This window comes from Rhea pennata, chromosome 24 (assembly GCF_028389875.1).
Source record: "Rhea pennata isolate bPtePen1 chromosome 24, bPtePen1.pri, whole genome shotgun sequence".
Taxonomy (NCBI): domain Eukaryota; kingdom Metazoa; phylum Chordata; class Aves; order Rheiformes; family Rheidae; genus Rhea; species Rhea pennata.
Genome location: NC_084686.1, coordinates 348,811 through 373,738, shown reverse-complemented (window position 1 = coordinate 373,738; position 24,928 = coordinate 348,811). Strand labels below are relative to the sequence as shown.

At 68.5% G+C, this 24,928-nt stretch overlaps 1 protein-coding gene across 18 annotated transcripts; it reads left to right on the top strand.

Annotated features, from left to right (window-relative positions):
* The first annotated feature begins 427 nt into the window (after positions 1-427).
* Positions 428-24,737, top strand: PHLDB1 (pleckstrin homology like domain family B member 1). Of its 18 annotated transcripts, none has more exons than XM_062594432.1 (27): positions 428-514; positions 2,423-2,522; positions 3,580-3,673; positions 4,400-4,523; positions 4,698-4,868; positions 7,109-7,234; positions 8,194-9,050; positions 10,196-10,459; positions 10,539-10,676; positions 10,854-10,991; positions 13,782-13,910; positions 15,103-15,258; positions 15,344-15,454; positions 15,791-15,880; positions 16,451-16,573; positions 17,668-17,805; positions 18,388-18,537; positions 18,711-18,875; positions 19,261-19,377; positions 19,525-19,627; positions 20,242-20,286; positions 21,418-21,706; positions 22,270-22,360; positions 22,474-22,620; positions 22,760-22,979; positions 23,102-23,187; positions 23,547-24,737. In XM_062594432.1, the coding sequence occupies exons 3-27, from the start codon at positions 3,614-3,616 to the stop codon at positions 23,685-23,687; spliced, it is 4,179 nt and encodes a 1,392-aa protein (XP_062450416.1). In that variant the 5' UTR covers positions 428-514; positions 2,423-2,522; positions 3,580-3,613; the 3' UTR covers positions 23,688-24,737. The 18 variants fall into 18 exon arrangements, with proteins under 18 accessions (XP_062450416.1, XP_062450415.1, XP_062450417.1 ...); XM_062594431.1 differs by having other exon boundaries at positions 3,577-3,673; XM_062594433.1 differs by having other exon boundaries at positions 2,423-2,546; positions 3,577-3,673.
* Positions 24,738-24,928: the final 191 nt, after the last annotated feature.

Sequence of the window (24,928 nt, the reverse complement as noted above, 5' to 3'; positions counted from 1 at the left end):
GGAAGGCCTGTGTTGCAGCTGCAGGTGAGCACGTCTCCCTGTGGCCAGGGCAAGCTAAGCCCAGGGAAACGCATGAAGATGAGTTAGCCTGTTCCTTCCCCTTCTTGCATCGCTGCTTGCTCTTCCCCGTTTCCAGATGAGTTACGGTGAAGACCTAGTTTCCCTGCACATGTGTTGGCTCCTGTCCCCCAGCGCTGATGCAGCCCTGGAAGGGAGGGGCGCGCTCTGGCTGAGCAGCGGCGCAGCTGGTCTGTGCGCAGGGCCCAGCCCGCTGCCGGTCGAGCCCCGGCCCCAAGGAGGGCGGCAGCGGCTCCTGCGGGAGGGGGGTTTCGTGCTCCGGCGCTGCCGCTCGCCGTTCGCTCCGCCTGGGCTCCCCGGGAGCGGGGGTGGGCGGGATCCCCCCGCCCGGGACGCGGCGGCTCCGGCCGCTCCCAGCGCCGGGGTGGGTCGGGGCCGGGCGGGGCGCCGCCGCCGGGAGCCGCCGCGGGGAGCGCAGCGCAGCGCAGCAGCGGAGGTGAGAGCGGGTCTGGGGCTGCCGCCGCGGACGGGGCCGTGGAGGCGGCGGGGCAGGACGCGGCGCCGCTCGCGCCGTGGGGAGCGGCCGCCCCGTCGCGGCCCTGGGGGTCGCGTTCCCACGGCAGAGCAGCGCGCACGGCGCCGGGGCCCTGGGAGCTGGGCTCTGCCTGGGACCTCCTGTGCTGGGGTGACACCGCGTGCCGGGGAGGCCGAGGGAGGCGCGGGAGAGAGCAGAGGAGCGGGAGCAGCTGCGCTCAGCCCTGTGTGCCGTGGCCATCGTGACCGGTGTCCACGGGTGCCTGGGCATGGGGCGCCTGCCGGCGGGGCCAGGGGCAAGACCGAGCCCAGGAAACTGCCCCTGGCCACAGACATCCGCTGTTGCAAAACGCTTCGGGGATGCAGGGTGGCCTGGGGCTTCCGGAGCGCATATGTGACCCGGCTGCCCCTGGTGCTGGCGCGTCTGTCACTCGGGGCAGACAGGGCCCTGGAGACCAGCGGGCTACGGCGTGGGAGGCTGCTGGGGCTCGCCAGCCCTGAGCCCCTCCTGTGCTGTGGTGCGTGGGCACGCGCAGGGCTGGGCTGAGCTGCACCGGCCCCGTGGTGGGGCATCGGCCCCACGACGCCCAGCCAGGGCAGCCCCGCACAGCTGCTGGGAACCATCCTCGCCCAGAGCAGAGCTTGTTTACTCCAAGCTTCCTGATGCGTCCTCGCCGCTGTCCCCCCAGCCGCCGCCGGAAGCCTGAGGAATTCCTTGGCCTGCACTGGCTGCCTCTGGCCCAAGACACCGCCCAGCTGCTCAGGGCTGGTGGAACAGCTGTGTGGGGCCACCCACCCCCAGCTGCCACGAGTGGGGCCGTGGGACTGGCCCGCAACCGTGATGGGGCTTGGGAGTGGCCGCCGTGCTGCCACGGGTCCCATGCCCAGCCGGGCGCCAGGGCGAGCAGGAGTGACGTCCCGCCGGCCGCAGTGCTTTCTCAGAAACCCTGCTGCGTGTGGGTTTGCTGCGTGGTGGTCCACAGCCATGGCCATGTTTCAGTGTGTGCGGGGACGCAGCCAGCAGCAACAGGCTGCTGCAGAGTGTGCAGGAGCTGCAGGTTTGCATGAGCCCCCGTGAGCTGGTGGTTGCAGAATGGCCAGAAACTGGGACTAAAAGAGCGATGGATGTTTTGGAGTGGGTGGGGATCATCCTCACCCCTCGCTGGGGAGCAGAAAGCTAGCTGGCAGTCTGGGTAGGCAGCGGGAGCCGAGGGTCGCCAACTGCGTCCTGCACCGTGGCCCTGGGGCTGGTGCTGGCGGCCGGGTGGGAGCGCATCCTGGGGCGCCGGGATTGGCGGGTGCAACCAGGATTCCTCAGCACCGCGGGGAGAGGATTTACAGCGCCAGCAACATGGTCAAGGCTGGCTGCCCCCCGCAGGGTGCCAGGGGCTCCCCCCACACTGAGGAACACTGCAGGATGTTGGGGGCAGCTGCTCTGCTCCGGGACTGCCACCGAGCCATGGGAAATCCGGCCGTTGTGCAGGCTGGCTCCTGGGAAACCCTGCTCGATGCATGTGCAGCTCCCGGCCCCCGTGGCAGCAGTGGTGGGGCGCTCAGGGCACCGGCGGGCAGCAGTGCGTGTTGGCCTCGGGGGGTTGTCTGGGGAGCAGTGGGAGCGAATGCCCCACGGCCCCCAGGTGAGGCCTCACTGCTGGGGAGAAGAAAGGCCCTCTTGTTCCCCCTCCTCCTCCTGCTGCTCCGCTCCGCGGCACGGCATGGAGCCCCACAGGAGGGTGCCCGGTGGGAGCGGCGAGCCCCGGGGCGGCGTGGGGGCTCTTTGCCGCTTTGTGGCAGCTGAGCCCGGCCCCTTGGCATTTGCTGCCGCTGCCTCTGCCCGGGTGGAACAAGCGGGGTGTTCTGCTGGCTGCAGGGTGAGAAGAAAGGCAGCCTTGTCCGGCACGGAGGTGGGGCACTGCCGGGGCCGCACAGCATTCCTGCTGCCGAGGGGCCGCGCGGGGCCCTACGCTGGGGTGAGTGCGACTGCCACGGGGCAGGTAAGGGCAAGCTGAGGGTCCTGCGCGCGTAGCTGGGGAGCCTGCGATGTGCCCATCCCGCTCTGCACGGCCACTGCTGGCTGTGGGACCGGCGCGGCCAGCGCTACTGGCACGGAGCGGGACGGTCCAGGCTCCTCCCAGCCCCTGCCCCCGGCCCCGCTGTTTTCCAGCATTTCATTTTTTCCGCAGTGTGTAATAGTGGCCTGCTCGCCCCCGCTGCCGGCTGGCGGTGCTCAGCCGTCCCGGTGCGGCAGAGCGGGCAGGCAGCCCGGCCCCACGCGTGCTGCACGCCGCACTGGGGCCGCCGGCACAGTGCTGAGCTCTGGCTGGCGTCCCCAGCACGCAGCATGGGGCACTGCTCCCCCCAGGACGTGGGTGCCTGGGTGCCCACGGCAGCCCCCTACCCGGCAGCTGGCGGGTGATGCTGGCCGGCAGCGGGGCCGCAGCCACCCTGGCCTGGCAGCCAGGGAAGGGTTAAGCGCTGAACAAACCCAGCGGAAGGGAGGGAGCAGGCAGCAGACGCAGACGGTAAAATTAGTAACCCCGGCGCGTCCTGAGCCGCCGAGGCGCAACAAGTGGTCTGAGCGTGGGGTGCGGGCGATCGCTGGCTCACAGGACAGGTTCGTGCCCAAGCCACTTACGTACGCCGTGGAGAGAGGGAGCAGTGGTGCCGCCCGCGGCGGGGGGCACGGCTGGGGGCTCCTGTGCACCGCTCGCTCGGCAGCCCTTGTGGTGCCTGGGGCAGCCTGGGGAGCCCAAGCTGGACGCTGTGCAGGGCAGGGTCCGCGAGCCCGGTGCTCAGGCAGCGAGCGCTCTCGGGATGCACGCGCAGCAGGCAGGCGTGCCGCTCAGCATCGCCTGCCCTGCCACGGCACAGCTGAGCCGGCAGGGCGATGGGGTGCGAACGCCCTGCTCTGCAGGGCTTCTGCAGCTGGGGTGCCAGTGCCTGCGCACCCTGCGAGGCCTTTGGCTGAGCGTGGCCCCCGCACGCGGCCCCCGCCACAGCCCCTTGACATCCCTCTCCCCGCAGCAGCCGCCACTGCTAGAGAGCACCAGGCGTGGGCACCATGGAGGCATCGAGCCGCGGCACCGCCAGCCTGGCCCGCGGGGTCCAGACCATCATCCAGGTGGGTGCATGTGCCGTGCTGCCCCAGCGGCGCTGGTGCCAGCGCTGGGCACGAACTCCCGGGTGGTGGGAGTGCGAAGGCCACGCAGAGCTCCTGCTGCCCAGAGCCACCTCTGCTCGGCCGCCAAGGCGGGCGCCGCTGCCCTCGGCCTCCAGTCGGCCCAATCCTCTTAGGGGATCGGCTGCAAAGCCAATCGAGCTAAGCGGCTGGCAGCGTGGATCCTGTTAGACACAGCCTGAGTCCCTGATCGGTGCACAGGCAGCACACGTGCACCTGGGCCTGCAAATCCCCACGTGTGCTGCCTGGGCTGGTCCCTGCACCCCAGCTGGGGCTGAGCCAGGCCGGGGCCACAGTGGCGTGGGGGGGCAACTGCAGCTGTGGTGCTGGGAGCCTCCTCCCTGCTTCTGCCCTGCAGCGTGGAAGGAGAAGGAGTCCGTAAATATTTATGACCTGTTGCTGTGCACAGAGCAGGAACAGCGGCAGCTTTGGCTGCCTCTGGCATCACCGCATGCACACGGGCCCCTGGGGGAGCCGGGCGCTGCCCGGCTGTGGCGCCCGGCCCCGGAACCGCCCTGCAGAGCCCAGGGCCGCCAGCTCCGTGCAGGGTGCCAGGCAGGAGCAGACCTGGCGGCTCAGCCCTCTCCGCACACCCAGCAGTCGCATGCTCAGGGCCAAGCCCCCACCCCACACCCGTTCCCGGCCCGACTGGTCACTTTGCCCCTGCAGAACAGCCCGCTGGACCTCATCGACACAGGAAAGGGGCTGAAGGTGCAGACGGAGAAGCCACACTTGGTGAGTCTGGGCAGCGGACGCCTCAGCACGGCCATCACGCTCCTGCCGCTGGAGGAAGGTGAGTGTCCCCCGGCCCCGTGGCAGAGGGCCAGGGCCCGGCCTGGCCCGCAGAGGCTGTGCGGCCAGCAGGAAGGGTCCCGGCGCAGCACTGCACCGTCTGCCGGGCGTGGGAACCCGGGCACTGGGCCGCAGTGGCGCAGTGCCGGCATTTTGCAGCTCCTTCTCCTCCTAGGGAGGACCACGATCGGCTCAGCGGCGAGGGACATCATTCTGCAGGGCCCCGGGCTGGCGCCCGAGCACTGCTACATCGAGAACACGTGCGGCACGCTCACCCTGCACCCCTGCGGCAACACCTGCGCCATCGACGGTGTGCCGGTGCAGCGGCCCACGCGCCTCACCCAAGGTAGGGCGGCAGCCATGCGCTCTCCTTCCCCTTGCCCGCCAGCAACACGAGCGCGCAGGAGGCACCAGCAAAGCCTAATGCCAGGGGCCACGCTGCAGCAACCCGTAAGCTGCGCAGGGCTTGCGGTGGGCCCGGCCAGCTGCGGAGACGTCCCTGTGCGCTCCAGGCTGACGGGCAGCCGCACGCGCTGCGAGGTCAGTGCCGCCGGCCAGCGCCGTTCCTCCGTCCCCGCAGGCTCGCGCGGCCGGACTGGAGCAGGAGCTGCCGGAGTGGCTCGGGGCAGTGCGGGGCCATGATTTCATCCCCCCGCGCCCTCGTTACGTTTTTCACCCAACGGCCACCGCTCTGTGCACGGAGACGGTGTCACATTTTCCGCGTCTGCTCTCTTCGCCGAGTGAATCACTTTTTCTGATGAAAAAAACTCAAAAAGAGAGAGAGAGAGAAAGAAGGCGGCAGCGGAGGAGCAGGGCGGGGAGCCCCGGGGCAGGGGCAGGGGCAGGGCCGGGGGCGGAGCGGCGGCGGCGCGGAGCCGCTCCCGGCGGCGGCGTCGGCGCGGCGGGGTGCTGAGCGGAGCGGAGCGGAGCGCGGGTGAGTGCGGGGCCCAGTGCGGGAGCGGGGGCGGCCTCCCGGCGCTCAGGCCCTCTTGCAGGCGTCTGCCCCCTGCAAACCTCCCCCCTCGCGTCCTCGCACCGCCGTAGCCTCGGGCAACGCGTCGCGGGGAGGCGCGGAGAGCCGGACCGCGGCCGTGTCCTGGGAGGGAGCCGCAGCCCCGCGGCGCCGGCGCTGAGCCCCCCGAGGCGCTCGGCGCGCGGGAGCTGGGGCCGGGGCGAGGGCGTCTCGGCCGCATCCCGTTCCCGGGGAGGTTTGCAGCCCGGCCTCCCCGGCGGCCGCGCCGGCGCGGGCTGCGCCTTTCGCCCCTTCTCCCCCCGCCATCTCGTCCGTGGCCCGTGGTGTCGGGTTGCACCGGAGGCAGAAATCTGGGCTTTGTGGTCCTCGACAGGCTCGCTTTAGAGGTGGTGGCTTATCCGGATAAGAGAGCGCCTTGCAGCTGCACAAAGGCCGAGGAGCTGCACGGTCGGCGAGTCGTGCAGCGCCGGACACGGTGCTAGCGCGTACCCCGGCGCGGCGGCGGCCGGGGGCTGTGTGCGCCCGGGACAGTCCGCTTTCCGGGGGACTTGCACTGCCCCTTGCTACTGCAGCCCCAGCTGCCAAAGGGCCCGGAGCCTCCCAGGGAGCCACGTGAGCCATGGGCAAGCGGTGCCTGGCTTTGCCGGCTCTGCCCGCCTGCTGCACCCCGCTCCTGCAGTGAGGCCTGCCAGCGCGCCTGCTCCCAAAGACGTGTGCCCTGCGGCGAGGGATTTTCAGCTGTGGCTGCCGCGGAGCAGCAAGCCTTTCCCTGGGGCTGCGGCAGGCGCTGCAAAGCAGGGTGTGTCGGCCACCCAGCTGCCTCTGAGGCTGCAGCGCGGGGCCCCGAGCCGGGTGCAGGTGCAGGTCATTGGCACCCCAGTCTCCGGGTACTGCTCCCCTTATTGCAGGGCAGCGTTACTATTGCCCTGCGAAAAGCTGCGTACGGCCCCTTCCCACGCAGGTCGCAGCACCGTTTCTGCAGCGTCTCTGTGCCGTCGGGGTGACCGGCAGCTGCTGCTCCCGGGGGCAGAGGGTGCTGTGGGGGAGCCCCTCCCCGGCAACGCCAGCTCCACGCACCTTTGCAGCAGGCAGCCCTGCAGCCGCGCCGTGCCAGGTGGCAGGCATGCGCCGTCCGCGCACTGTCCCCCGTGTGCACAGTGGCTGGGCCGGGCCAGATCCTGCTCCTGCAGCCCGCACTAGGCCTTGGCCACACGCAGCCTTACAGGGCCCAGGGCTTCGTCTCTGCGCTGGCTCACACTCGCAGTGCGTGCGTGCGCAGAGCCCCTGCATTCCTTGCTGAGGGTAACCAGCAGCCTTCCCGGAGCAGCGCCCGCTTTGGGCTGAGGAAAGGCGTTCTGCTGCTGCAGACAGGAGCTGTCTTGTCTGCAGCTGGCAGCGGTGGCAGTGCTGGAGCGCTGCCCGTTCCCCTCTGCTCGGGAGCGCGCTGGCGCAGACCCCCGCGGCGCCCGCGAGGGCTGCATGGCTGCACTGCGCTGTGGCCTGAGTTGCATTTTAGCCCTGCCGCAGATGGCTCCTGCGCTGGGGAGGTGCCGCTTGGTGCAACAGTGGCTGGACACTGCCGGTTCTCACCTCTCCTCCCCTCTCCCCCACAGGATGCATGATCTGCCTGGGCCAGGCCACCTTCCTGCGCTTCAACCACCCTGCTGAAGCCAAGTGGATGAAGAGCATGATCCCTGCCGGCGGCAGGGGCCCTGCAGCCCTCTGCGGACTTGCGGCAAGTAGGTGCCTCTTTCGCTGGCGGGCATGGTGCCTGCTCTCCGGGGCACTCCCTGGCCAGTGTAGCAAGCTCGCAGAGGGCAGCAGCTGAGCACTTGCAGTGCCTGGGGCTTTTGCTGCCATGCCTCGTGTCGAGGGAGTCTCTGACTGCGGAGAGCAGCCCTGGGGGGATCTCGCCCTTGGAGCCAGGGCTGCTGTGCTCCCGCGTGGCGCCCGTGCCAGCCCGCGGTGCTCTGCTGCTTCCGTGCCTGCTGTTGACTCAGCCTGGCAGCTGCACTGGGGTTTGTTAATTATTAATGCTGCCTTGGAGGGGTTTGATCGCGGCTCTGAAGCTGGCTGTGGGCACCGCTCGCCGTGGCCATGTCTGGGGCCACGCTGCTGCCCGGCCAAAGTTGCCAGCCTGCAGGAGCAGTGTTTACATGCAGGGCTGGCTGCAAGCCGGCCTCGAAGGCCGTTTCCCTGGCTGCGGTGCTTAATCCAGCCGGCTGCTTATCTCGCTGCGTCTGTCCGGGGCCGCGAGTCGCCTTCCCCCCACCCGGCTGCAGCAAGACAGCGCCGCGCTGATGCGGGCTGGCAGCTCCCGCATGCAGTCCCCGTGTCTGCGCGGTGCCTGGGGCCCTGCAGCACCGTGTTGGACTCTGCCGCTCCAGGTCCTGCCCGGCCTCGGATTTGGTGCCACCCCTGCCAAGGGGATGCTCTGCGGTCCCCCGGCGCCTGGTGCTCCAGGCGTTGAAAGGAGGCGCTGCACCCCCCCAAACTCTGCTCTGGCTGTGGTTTGGGCTGCAGCTGCACAGTTGCTCCTCGGCGGGCAGGATCTGCCTGCTGGGACCGCAGTGCGCGGAGAGCTGCATGCACTGCCGTGGCACACGGGTGCTGCCGCCGTGCTGGGCATGGGGCACTGTTTGCCCTTCCTGTGCTGCGGGGCGCCGGACACCGGCTGACACCGTCCCCTGTCCCACAGAGCCTGAGGCCCTGCTGAACGGCGCCCGGCAGCTGCCTTCGGCAGAGCCGCCGCAGCACCCGCGGCCCAGCCACAGCTCTCTCGTCAGCTCCATTGAGAAGGACCTGCAGGACATCATGGACTCGCTGGCTGCCGAAGAGCCACCGACGCCCAGCTGCGCCGTGCCCAACGGCGGCGGGCGCTGCCTCCTTGTGCCACCGCTGAGCCCTGGGGCTGCCGCTGCAGGCTGCGGCTACGCCGGCGCCTCGCCACCCTCCTCCCCGCTGCCCTCGCCCGCCAGCGCCGGCAGCTGCACCAGCCCCTCGCCCGCCAGCCGGCAGCCGCCCGCCGTGCCGGCACGCTCCTCCAGCTTCGGCCACACCATGCAGATGCCGCCCAACGCCGGCAGCCGCCTGCCGGCCGCCCGCCAGCCCCCCGAGAGCCCGCGGGCGGGCCGCCGGGGCGCAGAGAGCATGCGCCGCCTGCCGCCCCTCAGCCCCTGCCCCGCGCGCCGGGCCCCGGAACTGCCGCTGCGGCCTGGCCGCGACGTCCCCGAGAGCCCCCGCGCCCGGCGCCACGGCCGTAATGAGCCGGCGGGCAGGAGCGCGCGAGCCGGCAGCCCCGCGGCCGAGCCGACCCCGGCGCGTCGCCCCGACGCCGCCCCGAGCCCCGTGTGCAGCCTGGGCTCGCTGGCCGTGCCCTCGCCCCGGCAGAGCCCCCACGCCCAGCGCAAGCTCTCGGGGGAGCTGTGGCCACCGTCCGGCCCGCGGGAGCGCAAGAACAGCATCACCGAGATCAGCGACAACGAGGACGAGCTCCTGGAGTACCACCGGCGCCAGCGCCAGGAGCGGATGCGCGAGCAGGAGATGGAGCGCCTGGTGAGCCGCGCGACGGGACGCCTCCGGGCGTGGGCACGGGCACGGGGTGGCAGCAGGGCACCAGGGTCTCCCGCGGGCATGCTCTTTGCAAAGGGCCCCGAGCCGCTTCCTGCACTCCCAGGGATTGTGCTGCAGTTGCTAACGGCAGCTTACACATAACGCGGACAGACTCCCGGGCTCCCGGCTTATCCGAGGGGATTACCGCAAGGAGGACAGCTGGCACTCCGTGCGTTCACAGCTGGCTGGCAGAGACAGTCCCTCCACCGCCCAGCAGCCCTGCCGTGCCGTGCTGGGTGCCTCCCGTCACTGCGGGAGCTGCGGGGCTCCCGTGCAAATGTCCGTGCCCCCGCGCCAGCTCCGCCAACGAAGCGCGGGGGAGCGGGGCCGCCAGGCCGGCGAGGGCTGTGCGGATGCCATTCCCAGCGGGCGGCTGCGGGGAGGCTTTGCGGCGCCACGTGGCTATATTTAGGGCCCGGATGGGTTTTTATAGAGCGCGCAGCTGCCTGGGTGGGACTCGCCCTGTGCATCTGCCCACCCGGGCCAGACGGGGCGGCCCAGCACCGCAGCTCCTGCCGCATCACCCCTCTGCTCCCCGCCGCCGCCCAGCCCGCCTGCAGTGCCGCTTCTTTGGGAGGGCTCTGCTCGGCAGTGGCCCTGGGCTGCCTCTCTGCGCGCGGGAGGGGTGCGGGCTGGCAGCGTGGCGGGGTGCTGCCGCCTGGCCGGGGCGCGGGAGCCGACATGCTCAGCCCTGACTCACGCTGCACTCAGGCAGCCTGAATCACTGTCCAGAAATAGCGATGTGCAGTGTGGGCAGCCGGCACTGCTGTCTCTAATTAGCACGTCTCCGGCCGCGGGTGGGCTGGCTGCCCTCGCCGGGAGCCGCGCCTGCAGCCAGGCTGGGGGCTTGGTGCACCGCAGCGCTGCCCGGAGCGGCCAGGGCGGCGTGGTCCCGCGTGCCGGGCCAGGGGAGCCGGCGCTGCTGCTGCTTTGCGGCAGGGAGCAACTCTGCCGCTCTCTGCGACGTCCTGCGGCCGTGCAATCACGCACTGCCCCGGGGTGACGTTGCGGCAACGCTGAGCAATCCCGGGGCAGAGCAGCACCCTGCGAGGGTGCTGCGGGCCGGCACTGAGGCCGCCTCCTCACAGGAGCGGCAGCGCCTGGAGACCATCCTCAGCCTGTGTGCCGAGTACAGCAGGACGGACGGCGAGCCAGGCGAGGCGCCGCGCGTGCTCTGCGCCGGCGAGGCCGAGGCCGCCGCCGGGCAGCGGGCGCCCAGCGGCACGGCCACCACGGGGCTGGGGCAGGCCGCGGAGCAGCTGGGGGCCCTGCGGCACGGGGAGAGCCTGGAGCGCTCGGACGAGGAGAACCTCAAGGAGGAGTGCAGCAGCACGGAGAGCACCCACCACGAGGTGAGGGGCCGGCGCCGTGCCGCGCCATGCCGCGCCGTGCCCGTGCTCTGCTGAGCTGCCCTGCCCTGCCTGCCCGCAGCACGAGGAGCTGGCAGGCCCCTGGGCCGCGGAGGCGCGCCGTCTGGAGGAGGAGCGAGCCTGCGTGCTCGGCCGCCTGGACCAGCTCAAGGGCCGCGTCAAGGAGCTGGAGCAGCAGCTGCAGGAGACGTCGCGAGAGGTGAGGGGCTGGGGTGCCATGGGGCAGGGCCCTGAGCCCGTGGGCGGCGTGCGTGGTGCTCGGGCTGCAGAGCGGGCGCCCGGGCGCCGCGGGGCACCCCAAGGCCAAGCACACCGTGCGGCTCCCCGGAGCAGGGCCGGGCTGGGACGGCGGTCCCAAGCGGCCGTGTCTGCACAGGCGGAGATGGAGCGGGCACTGCTGCAGGGCGAGCGGGAGTCGGAAGTGGTGCGGTTGCAGCAGGAGCAGGAGCTTGTGCAGCAGCTGCAGGAGCGGCTCTCGCACCTGGACTGCAGCACGCGGAAGGAACGCGACAAGGTAACCCCGCGCGGCCTCCCCTTCGGGCCGGGGACCGGGGCTGCGGCGCGGGCCGCGGCGTGCCTTTCCCAGCCCTGGCCCTTGGGAAGGCTGTTCCCGGTGCTGTGCTGCTGTGGGCCATGTGCCTGGCCCTGCAGGAAGGTGGCAGTGGCTTCCCCGTGCTGCAGCCTTCCCCCGGGGCACTCGTCCCCCATGCCGGGGATCTGCTGGGGTGGCTCCTGGGGGCGCCAGCCTGTGGGGCTCGCCCCAGGCTTTGCGCGCGCATGGGGGAGCCTCTGCTTTGTGTGGAGGAGGGGGTGGCCGGACTCTGGGCTCACGTCGGGGCATCTGCCCATCTGTCTGGGGCTGGCGCGGCGCTTCCCGGAGCCCTGTCGGAGCAGGGCAGGGTCTCGCACTGGGGGTGCGTTGCAATGGCTGTCTTTTGAACTTGGATCTTGCTGGATGGCACTGGCCACGGGGCTTTCCCTGTTGACTCCATCCTGCTGTGGGCAGCTGCCAGGCTCTTGGCCCTCGCGCTGCTCTGCTTCCGGTCCTTGGCTGGGGCGACGAGCCTTGCAGCGAGTTTGCTGCTTCTCCTGCCCTTCAGGGCATCTGTGAGTGCTCATGCACGGTGGTGGTGACTGCTGTAGCATTTAGCTTGCTGGAGAGGCCTGTGTCTTTTGCAAAGCATTTTCCAGCTGTGGCCTGGAATCCCCTGTGGAGTCCTTAACTTCCTGGCGTGATGGTTGGGAAGCGGGTCCCGGAGGTGGGCTGACACCCTCCTCCCCCCTGCCTTCCAGGCCTGGGCTCGTGCTGGCTGCAGTCTCCGCCAGAGGGGAGACCCCGGCTCACCACTGTGCAGATGTGCCCTGCGCCGGGGCGTGCGGGCTGCCAGCCTCGCACAGCGCACCCGGCTGGGCACTGCTCATGGGCACATGCCTCCCTGCCAGTGAACATGCCCACCGCACGGCAGGCACCTCTGCCACTGCTCGCGGGCCCTGCGGAGGGAGCCACCGGCTCTGTGCCCTGGGGGCCCCTGCCCGGGTGCTGCGGGGGCTCTCCACGCGCGATGCTCTCCTCAGCCCTGCCCTTGCCGCGGCTTGTAGGCAGCTCCAGGCTGGAGGTGCCCCTCACAGCGCTGCTCACAGCTGGGAGCAGAGGGGCTGAGTTGCACTCCCACACAGCATACTCCCACGGCATTTGGGGTCTGCATTTCTTTTGCTTGGAGTTTTGCAACCCTCTGGTAAAGCCCCTAGTGTAGGTCGAGCCTGTGCAGAGCTAGGAGAACAGCAAAAAGAAATCACGCTCCCAAAGGCTGCTGGCTTAACTGTTTCCTTTCCTACCCAGTCTGCACTAACTCGCTCTAACTCCCCCGAAGTCTGCCTCTGCATGCCCTGGGCCCACTGCCCGCCCGCAGGCTGCCCCGCTGGGCCTGCCTGCACTCCTGCCGCTCTTCCCGTCCTGGCTCCGGAGGTGCGCGGGGCACCAGCGCCGCCCGCCTTTGCCTTTGCCTTGCTCCCTTTTGCCCCTTTGTCCCGTTGCGTTGGTGTGCAGGCGTGCGAGCAAGGAGCGCGTCCCCGGCGGCCACGCGGTCTGTTGCCCGTGTGCCGCTCGGCTGCGGCGGCGCAGTCCCGGGGGAACAGCGCAGAGAGGCGGCGAGTGGGTCCGCTCGCGCTCGCTGCGGGACGCTGCAGCGTTGGGCGCGCAGCATGCCGGGCGGCGGCGAGGCTCGCGGCCTGCTGCCGCGGCATAGGGCTGGCGGGGGAGCAGGGGAGCCGCGGGACCCGCCTCGGCACCATGGCGAGCAAGGGCGGGCGGCGGGGAGGCGCGGAGGCAGCGTGCGGCACGCGCCCCGCCTGCCCGCACGGCCCTGCGCTTGGGGCGCGCGTGGGCTGCGCGTGTGGGTGGCGTGATGTCGGCACCCGGAGTGCTGCGCGGCGGCGCGGGCAGCGCGCCCACGAGCCGGGGATGCTCGTGAAGTTTGGAGCTCAAGGCACGTTCTTGGGCAGGCTTTCCTCTGAAGGCCTGCGGCGGTCTGCAGGGTCTCCCCATGGTGCCCCACGTCCCAGAGAGGGCGAAACTCCCTGGGCTCAAACGGTGCGCGCAGAGTGCCGCGCATGGCGGCTGTTGTCCTTGCAGAGGCCGGGCCAGGACTTGCGACTCCTCATTTCCTTTCACGTCCACTGTCTGCGTCTGCTCTGCCACTAACACACTGACACAAAACCCAAAAGGCCCTGGGGGCCAGCGGAGCAAGCTGCTTACTAACCCGGGCAAGGCTGGGTCTCAGTCTCTTGTTCTCGCTGCTGTGCAGCCGACACCCACGGTGCTGGGACACCTTTCCTGCGGGATGGGCGGTCGGGGCCGCTTAGCCTGCAGATCGATCCCGCGTGGTTAGCGGACCACAGCCTGGGTGCTGAGCACTCGTTAATGGAAACGTGTAGCCGTGATCCTCAAGAGCGATGTGCAGCAACGCAAGGGGCCCGTGGCGGCGGCTGTATCCCAGGGGTCCCGTGACGAAGGCTGCGGAGCTGCCCGGTGCACAGAGCCATTTGCCCGACCAGGCCAGCTTCGCGCGCGCTGCAGAGCCCGTAGCTGGGTCTTCTGCTGGGCAACATAAGACTGAGGTCCTGTCCGAGCCCCAGCTCCTGCGAGGCAGCAAACTTGCGCCTCTTCCCTTCTCCCTGCCTCAGCCTCTCTAACTCTCCAGCTTCTGCATGGCGCCGATTTGAGAAGTGTGTTTTCTCTCTTTTTTTTTTTTTTGTTTCTTGTTTTGTTTTGTTCTTTGTTTTGTTTTGCTCTCCCCCAATTCAGGAAAGGGCAAAGCTTGATGCAGAAAGGAAGGAGCTAGCAAAACTGCAGGCACTTTACAATGAGTCGAAGAGCCAGCTTGATAACTGCCCTGAGTCAATGCGGGAGCAGTTGCAGGACCAGATGAGAAGGGTCAGTGTTTCCCCCCGCTCCGGACCGGGGCCCACCTCCCTCTGCTCCAGCTTCAGCCAGCTCTGCCCGGGCAGCAGGGGCCATGCTGAACGCTTCGCACCCGGCGCGGAGCCGGCTGGCGCCTGGCACCACCCTCTTGGTAAGCTCGCCGCTCGCCTGGAGCGGCTCGGCAGCGCGAGCGGGGCTCTCGCCGCTGGCAAGGCTGCCGCGGCCCCGCGCGGGAGCAGCCAGCGCCGGGCTCCGCCGCTCGCCCCCACCTTGGCCCCGGCAAGACTCTGCTGGCGCCCAGCCCTGGAGGCGCGCCGGAGCGGGGCGGCTCCGCGTCCACGTGCGGGTCTGTCCTCGGCCGCTCCCTGCAAGCATTCGTTTTGACAGTCCGGTTGGGTGCGTCGCCACCACTCTGCAGCATTTCCCCCGTTGCCTGGGTTGTCTGGTAGGGGCTGGGCTCCTGCCACCTCTCTGCGCAGGCCGGCTGGAGCTGCGGCACGCGGGGCACGGGGTGCTGCGCTGCCCGGCGCGCGGGGCGCAATGCGTCCCCGCGGGAAACCCGGGGCAAGCATCAGCCAAGGCAGGGAAGGAAGCACTTCACTGGTGGCTGGGGCCGCCGCCGTGTCCGCATCAGCGGGGCGTCAGTGCGAGGACACGGGGCGCCGCAGGTGGCACGCCGCTCGCCTGCCGGGCGCTGCCTCCCGCGTGGGCGCCGGCGTGGCCGCGGCCACATGTCGGCAGCGCTGGCTACGCCAGGATGCTGCATTTCCCCGCTCAGGCCACCGCCGCAGCCCGCAGCTGGCCGCAGCCTGGTCCCGATGCCTGGCCCCATGCAGGGCACTTGCAGCGGGAGGGGAGCGCTCTGATGCGGCCCGTGCCTGGCGCCCACACGTGCAGCTCCTTCTCCAGCACGGCTGCCCGGCGGCACCTGTGCTACCGCTGCGTTGGTGCTGAGCGCGCAGCGCGTCCCCACCTGCTCAGCCAGGAAGGCGGCTATGTGCAGCCCTGGCACTACTTCCTGGAGCAGACCAGTGCCCATGGAGCGGGGCCCCAGGCCAGCCCGGCGCCTCGGCCCTTCTCCTGGGGGCAGCCAGCACCAACTGGCCGTCAGCTCTCGGAGAGCAGCCTGTAGCAGCAGCCCGAGCCAGTGCTGCGGCTGCTATGCAGCGAGCCCTGAGCAGCTGCCACGCTTGTGTGCCCGAAGGAAGCTGAAGCCCTGGAGACTGAGGTAAAGCTGTTTGAAGACCTGGAGTTTCAGCAGCTGGAGAAGGAGAGCCGGCTGGAGGAGGAGCGCGAGACATGGGGTCAGCAGCTGCTGCAGAGTGCGGCTGAGCACCACCGCAGCATCGCCAGGAGGAAGGTGGGCAGGGTGCGTGGCGTGCAGCCAAGCCGCCCCGCAGCGGGCGCCGGCCGCTGCCCACTCAGCTCCGTGGCTCACTCCACAGGAGCGGGTGGCCGCGCTGGATGCCCAGGCCGCCCAGGTGCAGCTGCAGAGCGCACAGGATGCCGAGCGCCTGGCCAGGGAGAGGAGCGGCACGCTGCAGCTGCTGCAGAAGGTACTGTGGCCAACCCCACTTGGCGCGCCCGCCCCCGCGATGCCTGCACTGGTGGCACAGCCCTACCTGTGCACGCTGCTGGCAGGAGAGACGGGTGCCGGTGCTGTGGCACTGACCCCGCTGGTTCCTCGGCTGGAGGGAGAACTTGGGGGCTAGACCCCTGCACCGAGGCACTTTGCAGCCCCCAGCTTGGGGCTTCGCCCACGGCAAAGGCACTGTGCGCACTGGGACACGATGGTGCCTCCCCTGACAGCAGGGGCTGTGCATGAGCCTGGGGGTGCTGGTGCCACAGTGCCAATAACTGCTGCTGCTGTCTCTGCTCTTGCTGTCGCTCAGGAGAAGGAAAAGCTCGCGTCTTTGGAGAGACGGTACCACCTCGTCACGGGTGGCAGGAGCTTCCCCAAAACATCCTCAGCTCTCAAAGAGGTAACTGGGGGTGTGGGACAGTCCCCAGAGCAGCTCTGATGGCACACACGACAGCGACGCGGAGGCTGCCAGTGCGCTGGAGCCTGGGCTGGCGGGTCTCCCTGTGCAGAGCCTGCCGCAGCCCAGCTCGTGTCCACAACGGCTCCTTTGCTCCCCATCCCTCAGGGCTACCCACGCAAGGGGCAGCCAGCTCGGTGTGGCTGCAGAGCACTTCTCAGCCAGGCTCGGGCGCTGCCCGCCCCCCAGGTGCCCCCGGCAGTGCCGCTGCCATCCTGTGCTCAAGGGAGAGCATGGGGCTGCCGTCCCGTGCCCCGGCATCCAGGGCGCTCGTAGGGAGCTGGGGCCGCCCTGGGTGTTGGGGAGCAGCGGGCACGTGCGGCCGGTGCATCGCTGCCTGCCGGTGATGCCGCCAGGGCCACGTGTCGCTGCTGGCTCTGGACTGGCGGCCGTGCGGGACCCGGTGCCTGTGGGGCCACATCCCACTTCCCACCTGGGAGGGGGGAGTGGGGGCTCTTGCAACCTCACCGTGCCTGTGCCTGCCTTGCCGACGTGCTCTTTACCCTCCAACAGGAGACACTTCATATCTCAGAGCCCTTTGAGCTGCTGGAGGGAGCTAAGCCCCTGAGCCCCCTGCCAGGAGCAGCCTCCTTAGCTTCTCCTCCCTCCGCCCGCTCCTACCCCAAGGCGCAAGAGGTAATGACACTAACTGCATGTGCTTGCTCGCTTGCTGCTCCTGGGGGCCTGTGCGGGCCACCTGAGCTGCTGTATGACGGCCGGCAAACAGCCTGGTGGCCAGCATGGCCACCAGACCCCTTAAACAGACTAACACAGTTTTTGCGCAGGGCTTGAGGCCCGCAGGGAGGCATGTGGAAACAGCATGGCGAGGTCATTTCTCAGTTAGCTGCCCGATGCCTGAGTGCATTAACCCTCCGGGGGTGAGCTGGCTCCTCATTTCAAATGCTTGTTGAGCTGCCTTCAGCCCCACGGCTCTCCCGAGCTGTCTTGGCATCCTGGCCCTTGCTGCTAGCTCCATGCTGCAGCCTGGAGCTGTAACCCCAACTCAGCACTGTGTTGCAAAGAGACATCTATGTGTTACAAAGAGACATCTATGCGCTGCCTTTCTCCCACCCACTTACCTTCTGGATAGCATCCCTTCAGATCCTGCTGTCCTCGCTTCCCCTAAAAAGTAAGCCCCCCAAATCCATGGCAGTCTTTGGGTCAGAACAGTGAGGAGGTGGTTTCTAGGCTGGCTGGCAGTATGCTTAGCTGTGAGTTTCTGCTGCTGCCTAAGCAGCACGAGGCCGCAGCAGTCGGCTCCACTGGTGAGGGTTCCCAGCGGGTGCTAATGCTGCTGCGACCGCAGGGCGCTCTGCCGGGCGGCTGGGCTCTGCGGGGGCCTTGGCCCCGTATGTTGCTGCGGCGTCGGAGCGTGCCACTGGGAGCCGAGCTGCCAGCCAGCTCGGCGTCCAGGCAGCGGTGGGTGCTGGAGTGGCTGGAGAGCCTGTGTCGTACCAGCTGGCTGCAGAGGGCTTGTTGTGGGCACGCTCCCGCAGGGAGCGAGGGCTGGCGATGCTCGGGGCTGCTGGGGACGAGCCCAGCACCCGTGCAGCACTGCGCGCCAGGGTGGCTCCCTGGGGGCCGCTGCAGCTGTGCACCAGGCAGGGGAGCTCAGCCGGCAGAGCTGGGACAGGCGCGCGCGGGGAGATTCACTCCTGCTTTGTGGTTGGTGCCGTGAGGCCAGCGCCTGACTCTAACTCTCCTCCTTCTCCTCCGCCATGGGTTTCTAGGAGTACATGAGGCTGTCTGACGTTTTCAGGTTCTACCGCAGTGTGCACGGCCCCAGCCCGGACACTAAAGCTTCTGCTGCTGCCCCTGCTGCTGCTCCACGCTCTTTCTTGCTTGCTGTACCTCCCGCAGCCGACGAGGTACCTGCTCCAGAGCATGCTCGGTTCTGCTTCCTTGGGCTGCCCGCCCATCCCCAGCAGCCGCTCCGGGCTGGCCGCGCGGCCGCCTCGCATGCCCTGGTGCTCAGAGCACCTCTTCTCCAGGCTGGGCGAGTTGTCTGAGCGGGGATGAGAGGCTGCAGTGAGCCACGCTCCTTGCAGGGGAGCGTTCCCGTCTGCCCCAGAGCAGGGCTGCCCGCTGGCGCAGCGGCGGGGGCTAAGGAGCCGAGCGTGGGGTGCTGAGCAGGCCGGTCCCCCGGAAGGGTGGACCTGTTGGTCCCGGGGAAGGCGCTTGCATGGGGCTTTGGCCGCTGGTCCCAGGTGAGGAAGGAGTGGAAGCGGATGGCGGGAGCTTCATCTGCTGGAGCCTTTGCTGAGGTCTCACTCAGCGCGCTGTGGAGCGGGGCCGTGCCAGCAGCAGCCCACCCTCTCCGTGCGCCGGTGCACCCTCTCTCTGGGGGCTGGGCTCCAGAGCTGCCTGCTCACATCTCTGTGTGCGCCTGTCCCTCCATCTCGCCTTGCTCCAAGCCCCTTCTCCGTGTTCACTCTCTTCTCTCTGCCCAGTACGTGACCATCGAGCAGCTCTCGGGGATGCTGGGCAGCGCCCGTGCCCCTGCTGCTTCCCCACCGGGCTGCGCCCCTCTGGCTCCTCCGTCCTCGGACTGTGTTTCTCCTCCTGTGCTGCCTCTCTCTCCTCCCTCCATCTCTGCAGAGGTTCGTGTCCCGCGGCAGCCCCTGCAGCGCACCGACCCGCTGCACGCCGGGATGCGGGGGCCGCCCTCGCTCTCAAGGGCTGGCTGTGGCGCAGGGATGCCAAGGCGTCCCCCCTCCTGCCACCTTCCTCTGCCTGTGCCTGCCCTCCTGTCTCACACGTTGTCTCTCTTCAGATGGAGAAGCAGCTTCAGGGGGGCCCAGTGTGGCTCCCAGCCCTTGATTTAGAGAAGTGGTACCAGGAGGTCATGGCTGGCTTTGAAGCCTCCTCCCCTGTCTCTCCTCCTTCTTCCCCTCCTCCACTGCCTGCTAAAGCTCATTCCTCTCCACAGCCTCTCCAGGTAATGCCCTGCTCCGCGGCGTGGGCGGGCAGGGGCAGCGGGTCAGGCCTTGGCGCTGCACAGGCTGCCGGCCCGGGCCGGGGCTGTGCGTGGGCACCGTGGTCTCCCTTGCGGCAGCATTGCACTGCGAGCTCCACTGGCGCTGCAGATGTGCCAGCGGGACGCACGAGGTGCCGTGGCGGGCGCAGGCTCCCCGCAGCTGGCACGGGCCCCGCTCCCGTGAGCCCTGCCTCCCTGCGACAGCGCTGTGCCCGAAGGATGCGTCCTGTGCCGCCGCCGTGGAGCTGGGCACTGCTGGGGAGGGCTCGCCTGGCGCCGGGGCTCGGCTGTCCGCCGAGGGGTTCAGGGCCGCCTTCCTGTCTGAGCACTGCCTGCTTGTGCCCAGGTCTATCGTGCCAAAATGGAGAGCGACGCGGGCACCGTTGCCCCTCGGATGAAGAGCGGCACCCCCTCGTCCTCGCAGCTCAACATCTCGGTGCTGGGGCGCAGCCCCTCGCCCAAGGTACAGCAGGGGGGAGCCACGCTTCTCGCCGGCACGGCTGCCGGGGACGGCTGGGGGCACGCGGGGCAGGGTCCACTGCAGCCCCTCCACGGGCTGCCGCCCTGTGCCAGCGGAGGCATCCCCTCACGGCGCGCCGTCTCGCCGCAGGGCCCGCGGCACGTCCCGAGCAGCGCGGGCAGCCTGCCACGCAACCTGGCAGCCACACTGCAGGACATCGAGACCAAGCGCCAGCTGGCCCTGCAGCAGAAGGGTGAGTGCTGGCCCCCGCTGCCCTGGATGGGCTCCCGCGGCCCCGGCACGCAGTGCACGGTGCTCCTGCTCCTGCCCGTGCCGGCAGGCAGGAAGGGCTGCATGCAGGTCCCTGCGGGAGGGAGCCCGGCTCCCTCTCCCGCATGGCAGGGGCTATTTGCTGCGGTGCTCGAGGAGGACGTGGCCGGGTCAGCAGCCTGCTGGTGCTGCTCTGTCCCTTCCCAGAGGCTGAGGGCGGTCAGGGCTGCTGTTGGCACCAGGCTTTGGCTGCGCTGCAGCCTCTTTGCCAACGCCAGATTTCACCTGGAGGAAGGAGGATAGGCGAGCCGACAGCAGCTCTCTGAACGTGTCTGGGGGTCTCCGGGGCCAGTCCTTCACGGCAGAGGCAGCGTCTGGCCGGTTGCGGGGGCTGTGCACCCGGCCGCTGCAGTCGGTGCCGCAGCTGGGCCGGGCCAGGCTGCCCACGGCGCTGTGTTGCACTGGGCCCGGCCCCTCCAGCGGCTTGGCACACTGCCCTCGCTCGGGCTCTCCCCAGGTTGGGACGTGGCGCCTCTCTCACGGTCTCTTGCTTTCCCCCTTTTCTCTCCCCCACTTCACCTGATGGTGTGCCTCCAGCCAGCCTGCTCTCAGCAGAGTCCTTGCAGCCAGGCGAAGTATCAGGTAGAGATGTGGAATGGCTTGGATGCCCTAGAGTAGCCTGGAGGCAGCAGCATGGCTGTTCGCTGGCATCTCCTGCCCTGGATGGCAAGGGAGCCTGCCCAGGACCCCAGGATGCCCGGGATATGGAGGGACTGGGCTGCATGCCCCTGACCCACACAGGTGCCCGGTCCCATGGAGCCAGCCGTGGGGCAAGAGCTGGCAATAGGGAGCCAGGCTGAGGCAGGTGCCCTGCCTCTACCCAGGGGTACCTGGGAGCCCCAGTCCTGAGTCCTTGGCCTGCCAAGCATCCTTGCATGGTTCCAGGTGCTTTCTGAGCCTCTCCAGATGCCCAGGCCTGCTGGGCAGTGGCAGCATCTTAGGAGCCTGCTGCCTTGCCACAGCACCCAGATCCCTGGGACTCTCTGGGCCAGATCTGCCTGCTCTCCAAGGCTTTTGGATGGCGTGGTTGTTGTGTGGGCTTGGCAAGCACAGTCCTGGCAGCTCCCCCTGCAAACGCTGTGCCCAGCCCTGTTTCCACCAGCTGCACGCATGTGCCCCCTTTGGCTGCTCCTGCTGCACGTGTGTCTGAGCTTGGGCCAGGATACCGGCCCTCATGCCGGTCTTTGCGAGCTGTTGCCCTGGAGAGAGTGACCGGCCATGTGTGTTGTGCGTCTTCCCCAGAAGGTGGGCTGGCGTATCAAGCCCAGGCTCTGCAGCAGTGCCATGCCACCCCTGCCACGGCAGTGTCCTCTCCTGCTGCCCTTGCAGGCAGCAGCTCCCCACCAGAAGGGTGCTTCCTGCTGGGCCGGATCCGCAGCGCCTGCCTGTGCCTGGCCGGCGCAGTGCTGCCGGAGTGGGGAGCGCGTCGCGCTGCCTGCCAGCAGGCACCCGCTGGCACATGGGCCCCAGCGTGGGTGAGCACAAGCAGGCTCAGCGGGGCACAGGGTGCTACAGCAGACCCGGGCAGAGCCCTGCTCTGCTGGTGGGTCCACGTCCTATGTGCGCCCTGCTCTATGTGCCAGAGCTGGGGCGGCTCTCATAGCTTGGTGGGGTGCATGCCTCGTGCTCCTGGCTGAGGCTCTGCCTGTCTTGGGGCCCGGTGCTCTGCCTGCCCTGCTGAGCCGCCTCTCCTCTTCCTCCCTGGGGCTGCAGGTCAGCAGGTGATCGAAGAGCAGAAGCGGCGCCTGGCGGAGCTGAAGCAGAAAGCGGCAGCCGAGGCGCAGTCTCAGTGGGAAGCCCTGCATGGGCAGCCTCCCTTTCCCCCCTCCTACCCTCCACTCATGCATCACTCCATTCTCCATCACCACTACTCACATGGCATTGGGTCCCGGGCCGAGGACTTGGACCACGCGTATGACACTCTCAGCCTGGAGAGCTCGGACAGCATGGAGACCAGCATCTCCACAGGCAACTCGGCATGCTCGCCCGATAACATGCCCAGGTAATCCTGGGGCTCACTTCCAGCCCTTAGGCTCAGCTGCCAGAGAGATCAGCCTGCTCCAGGGCTTGTGTTGTCCAGCTTGGCCCAGGAGCCCCTTGCTGTGGGCACCTCGGTGGTCCCATGAGCGAGAGAACCACGTCTTGCCCTGAGGATAAGCAGGGGCTTGCAGAGGGCGAGCTGGCATGGCCAGTGTCTGCACAGGAACCATCTGCCTCTGGCTGTTTGTGGGCTGCTGTGACACGTCCATTGCACCATCCTGCATCCCATGTTAACCCATGGCCTCCTCTGCCCGCAGGCAGCAACAGATCTCCAGGGATGGTCCTTGGGGCACCTGGTTAGAGGGCTGGGGCCCTGGCACCCTGCCCTCACTGTGACCAAAGGCATGGGGCTTGCATTCGGGCACACTGCTGCACAGAGCACTGGCTCGTGCACTCTGTGCCTTGCCCACAAGGCTGGCCGGCTGCAGCATGGTCAGCGCTGGCCAAATGGCACCCACTCCTGCCCCCGGGACAGGCTCCCCATACTAGGCCCATGCAGCAGCAGCAGCTCTGCTTGTCTTGCAGCGTGAGCGGCATGGAGGCAGGAAAGATCGAGGAGATGGAGAAGATGCTAAAGGAGGCACACGCAGAGAAGTCGCGGCTGATGCAGTCCCGGGTGAGCAGGGCCACGGCTGAGGAGCCCCCTGCTGTCATGGCTCCAGGGACTGGAGCTGGGAGGAGCGGTGCTGGTGCCAGAACCACCAGGTCTGAGCACCATTGTGCCTGCAGGAGCGAGAGATGGAGCTGCGGCGACAGGCGCTGGAGGACGAGCGCCGGCGCCGGGAGCAGCTGGAGCGGAGACTGCAGGATGAGACAGCATGTCGGCAGAAGCTGGTGGAGAAGGAGGTCAAGATGCGGGAGAAGCACTTCTCACAGGTGCGGTAGCTTATTGGAGGCCTCATCCCCTGCTCAGCCGGTGTTTGCATGGCAGTACTTGCGGGCATGCAACTCTGCCTGCCATTGTCATGCCAAGGCAGCCCTGGCAACGTTTGCAAAACCACATTGCTTTTTCTAGGCTCGGCCCCTGACGCGGTACCTTCCGATCCGTAAAGAGGATTTTGACCTGCGGATGCACATCGAGTCCTCAGGCCACAGTGTGGACACCTGCTACCATGTCATCCTGACAGAGAAGATGTGCAAGGGGTACCTGGTCAAGATGGGGGGCAAGATCAAATCTTGGAAGAAGCGCTGGTTTGTCTTCGACCGCATGAAGCGTACAGTCTCCTACTACGTGGGTGAGTCCCCGCCGGCATCCCAGCCAGCCCGGGTGCCCTTCTCCGCTCCCCCTAGAGCACTGCGTGCCTGCCGTGCCCTTGCCCGCGGTGCTGTGCCTGATGCCATCCCTTTTCCTGGGCAGACAAACATGAGACGAAGCTCAAGGGCGTCATCTATTTCCAAGCCATCGAGGAGGTTTACTACGACCACCTCCGCAGTGCTGCTAAGGTGAGGCCCAGGCCCACGCATGGGTCTCGCGTGTGCCTGACAGGCAGGGAGCAGTGTGGAGCGAGGGTGGCCCAGCTCTGCCGGGCTGCGGCGCCTCCTCGCCGCCTGGTCACCGCTGTCTTTGTTCGCTCTTAGCAAGTAGGAGCCGTGCTCCCTGCTGGCTCCCGGCGCTCGCCCTGCTCCGGGGCACCATGGCAGCTGCGGCATGGCCCGGCTCCCTGCCGTTGCTGCCGCTCATCAGCCCCTTGCGCGCGGGGCTCAGCTCGTGCCATCGCAGAGGGAAGCGGTGGTGTGCCCTGCCACTCAGGGTGGGCCAGGCCCCTCTGGAGATGCTCATCCTGTCATCCTCTCCTCTGCAGAGCCCCAACCCTGCTCTCACCTTCTGCGTCAAGACCCACGACCGCCTCTACTACGTGGTGGCACCGTCAGCTGAAGCTATGCGTATCTGGATGGATGTCATCGTCACGGGGGCAGAGGGGTACACCCAGTTCATGAACTGAGGGACGGCAGGAGGGGCTACCGCGGGCTACCCCCAGCCTGCCCTGCCTTCCCCGGCACCACCGGCCGCGGCTCCTCGTGGGCCCTCTGCCCGTGCCCTGGGACGCTCAGCCAGCTGCCGCTCAGTCGCCATTGCAGCGTGCTGCTGCCGCGCCGGGCTCTGCTCTGTGCTCAGGCACCCGCAGCGAACGCCTTTCCCTGCTGCGCGAGCCCCAGTCACTCCACATGGGCACTGCCACAGGCCCTTTCCAGCACCCCAGCATCTGCAGGCTTTAAGGATTCTTCTATAAGTACCACACGCCGATATGACACAACCCGTCTTCTGATGTGGCAGCGGTTCCTTCGCTGCGTGCATGGCGCAGGCCCACTGCCCCAGTCCTTGCTGAAGGGCAGGGCATGCAGCGGTGCAGCCACACACCCATCCAGGAGAACTTTACATGATTTTAAAGGACAAACAGAAACTTGTTGGAAATGTATCACAGCGCTGAAATGTACACAGCGCAAAAGCTGCCAAAGACCTGACTCTTCTGGTGCCTGGGGGTACTGCTGCTGGGCAATGCTGGATTTCAGACCTGCACTGCTGAACTGCTGCCATGTTTATGTGATGAGAGGTGGTACGGCCTTCGGCACCACTGGCTCGCCCGCCCACAGTCACCCCCAGCCCCAGGTCCTTCGGCCTGCTCCCCTGGCACTGGCACACGGGGCCGTTCCTCCAGGTGGGGCCGTGCCACTGGCGGGGGGCCAGACCAGGAGCTGCTGCACAAGGGTGTGCGTGGGCATGGTGTAGGGCCACAGCAGGCAGCTGGAGTGCCTTGGCACCAGCCGTGTAACAGGGCCCTTCCTGCCCCACAGGGCCAGTTTCGAAGAGGGCAAATGTCTCTTCAGGGGAAGGGACTGTTTGGACCCCCACCTTGCTTCAGTAGCCTCAACCCCCTCTTTGCAAATCTTTTCTAACCTATGTACGTGACTCCCTCCCGCTGCACCGGGCCTGCCCCGGGTGGTTGCGGCACAGGGGTGGGCTGCAGCCCCATAAAGTGTTTCCTAAGAGCGTCTCCTTGCCCCGCTGCGTGGCCATGGGCGGGAGCATGGTGTCCCAGCCCCTGTCAAGGGTGGGGGCCTCCGGGGGGGCCTGGGGACTCCATGGGAGGTGTGGGGGCTCGGGGAGGAATGTGGGCCTGGGGGGGTTCTCGAGGGGGTCCGGGGGAGGTTTTGGGGCTCGTAGGGAGACGTGTGGGTCTGGGGC

Bases quoted from the DNA above. Each gene is read 5' to 3' on its own strand.
- PHLDB1 (XM_062594432.1), top strand. From the start codon at position 3,614: ATGGAGGCATCGAGCCGCGGCACCGCCAGCCTGGCCCGCGGGGTCCAG. The intron at 4,869-7,108 runs GTAGGGCGGCAG...TCTCCCCCACAG, and splicing joins GCCCACGCGCCTCACCCAAG to GATGCATGATCTGCCTGGGC. The intron at 13,911-15,102 runs GTCAGTGTTTCC...GTGTGCCCGAAG, and splicing joins TGCAGGACCAGATGAGAAGG to GAAGCTGAAGCCCTGGAGAC.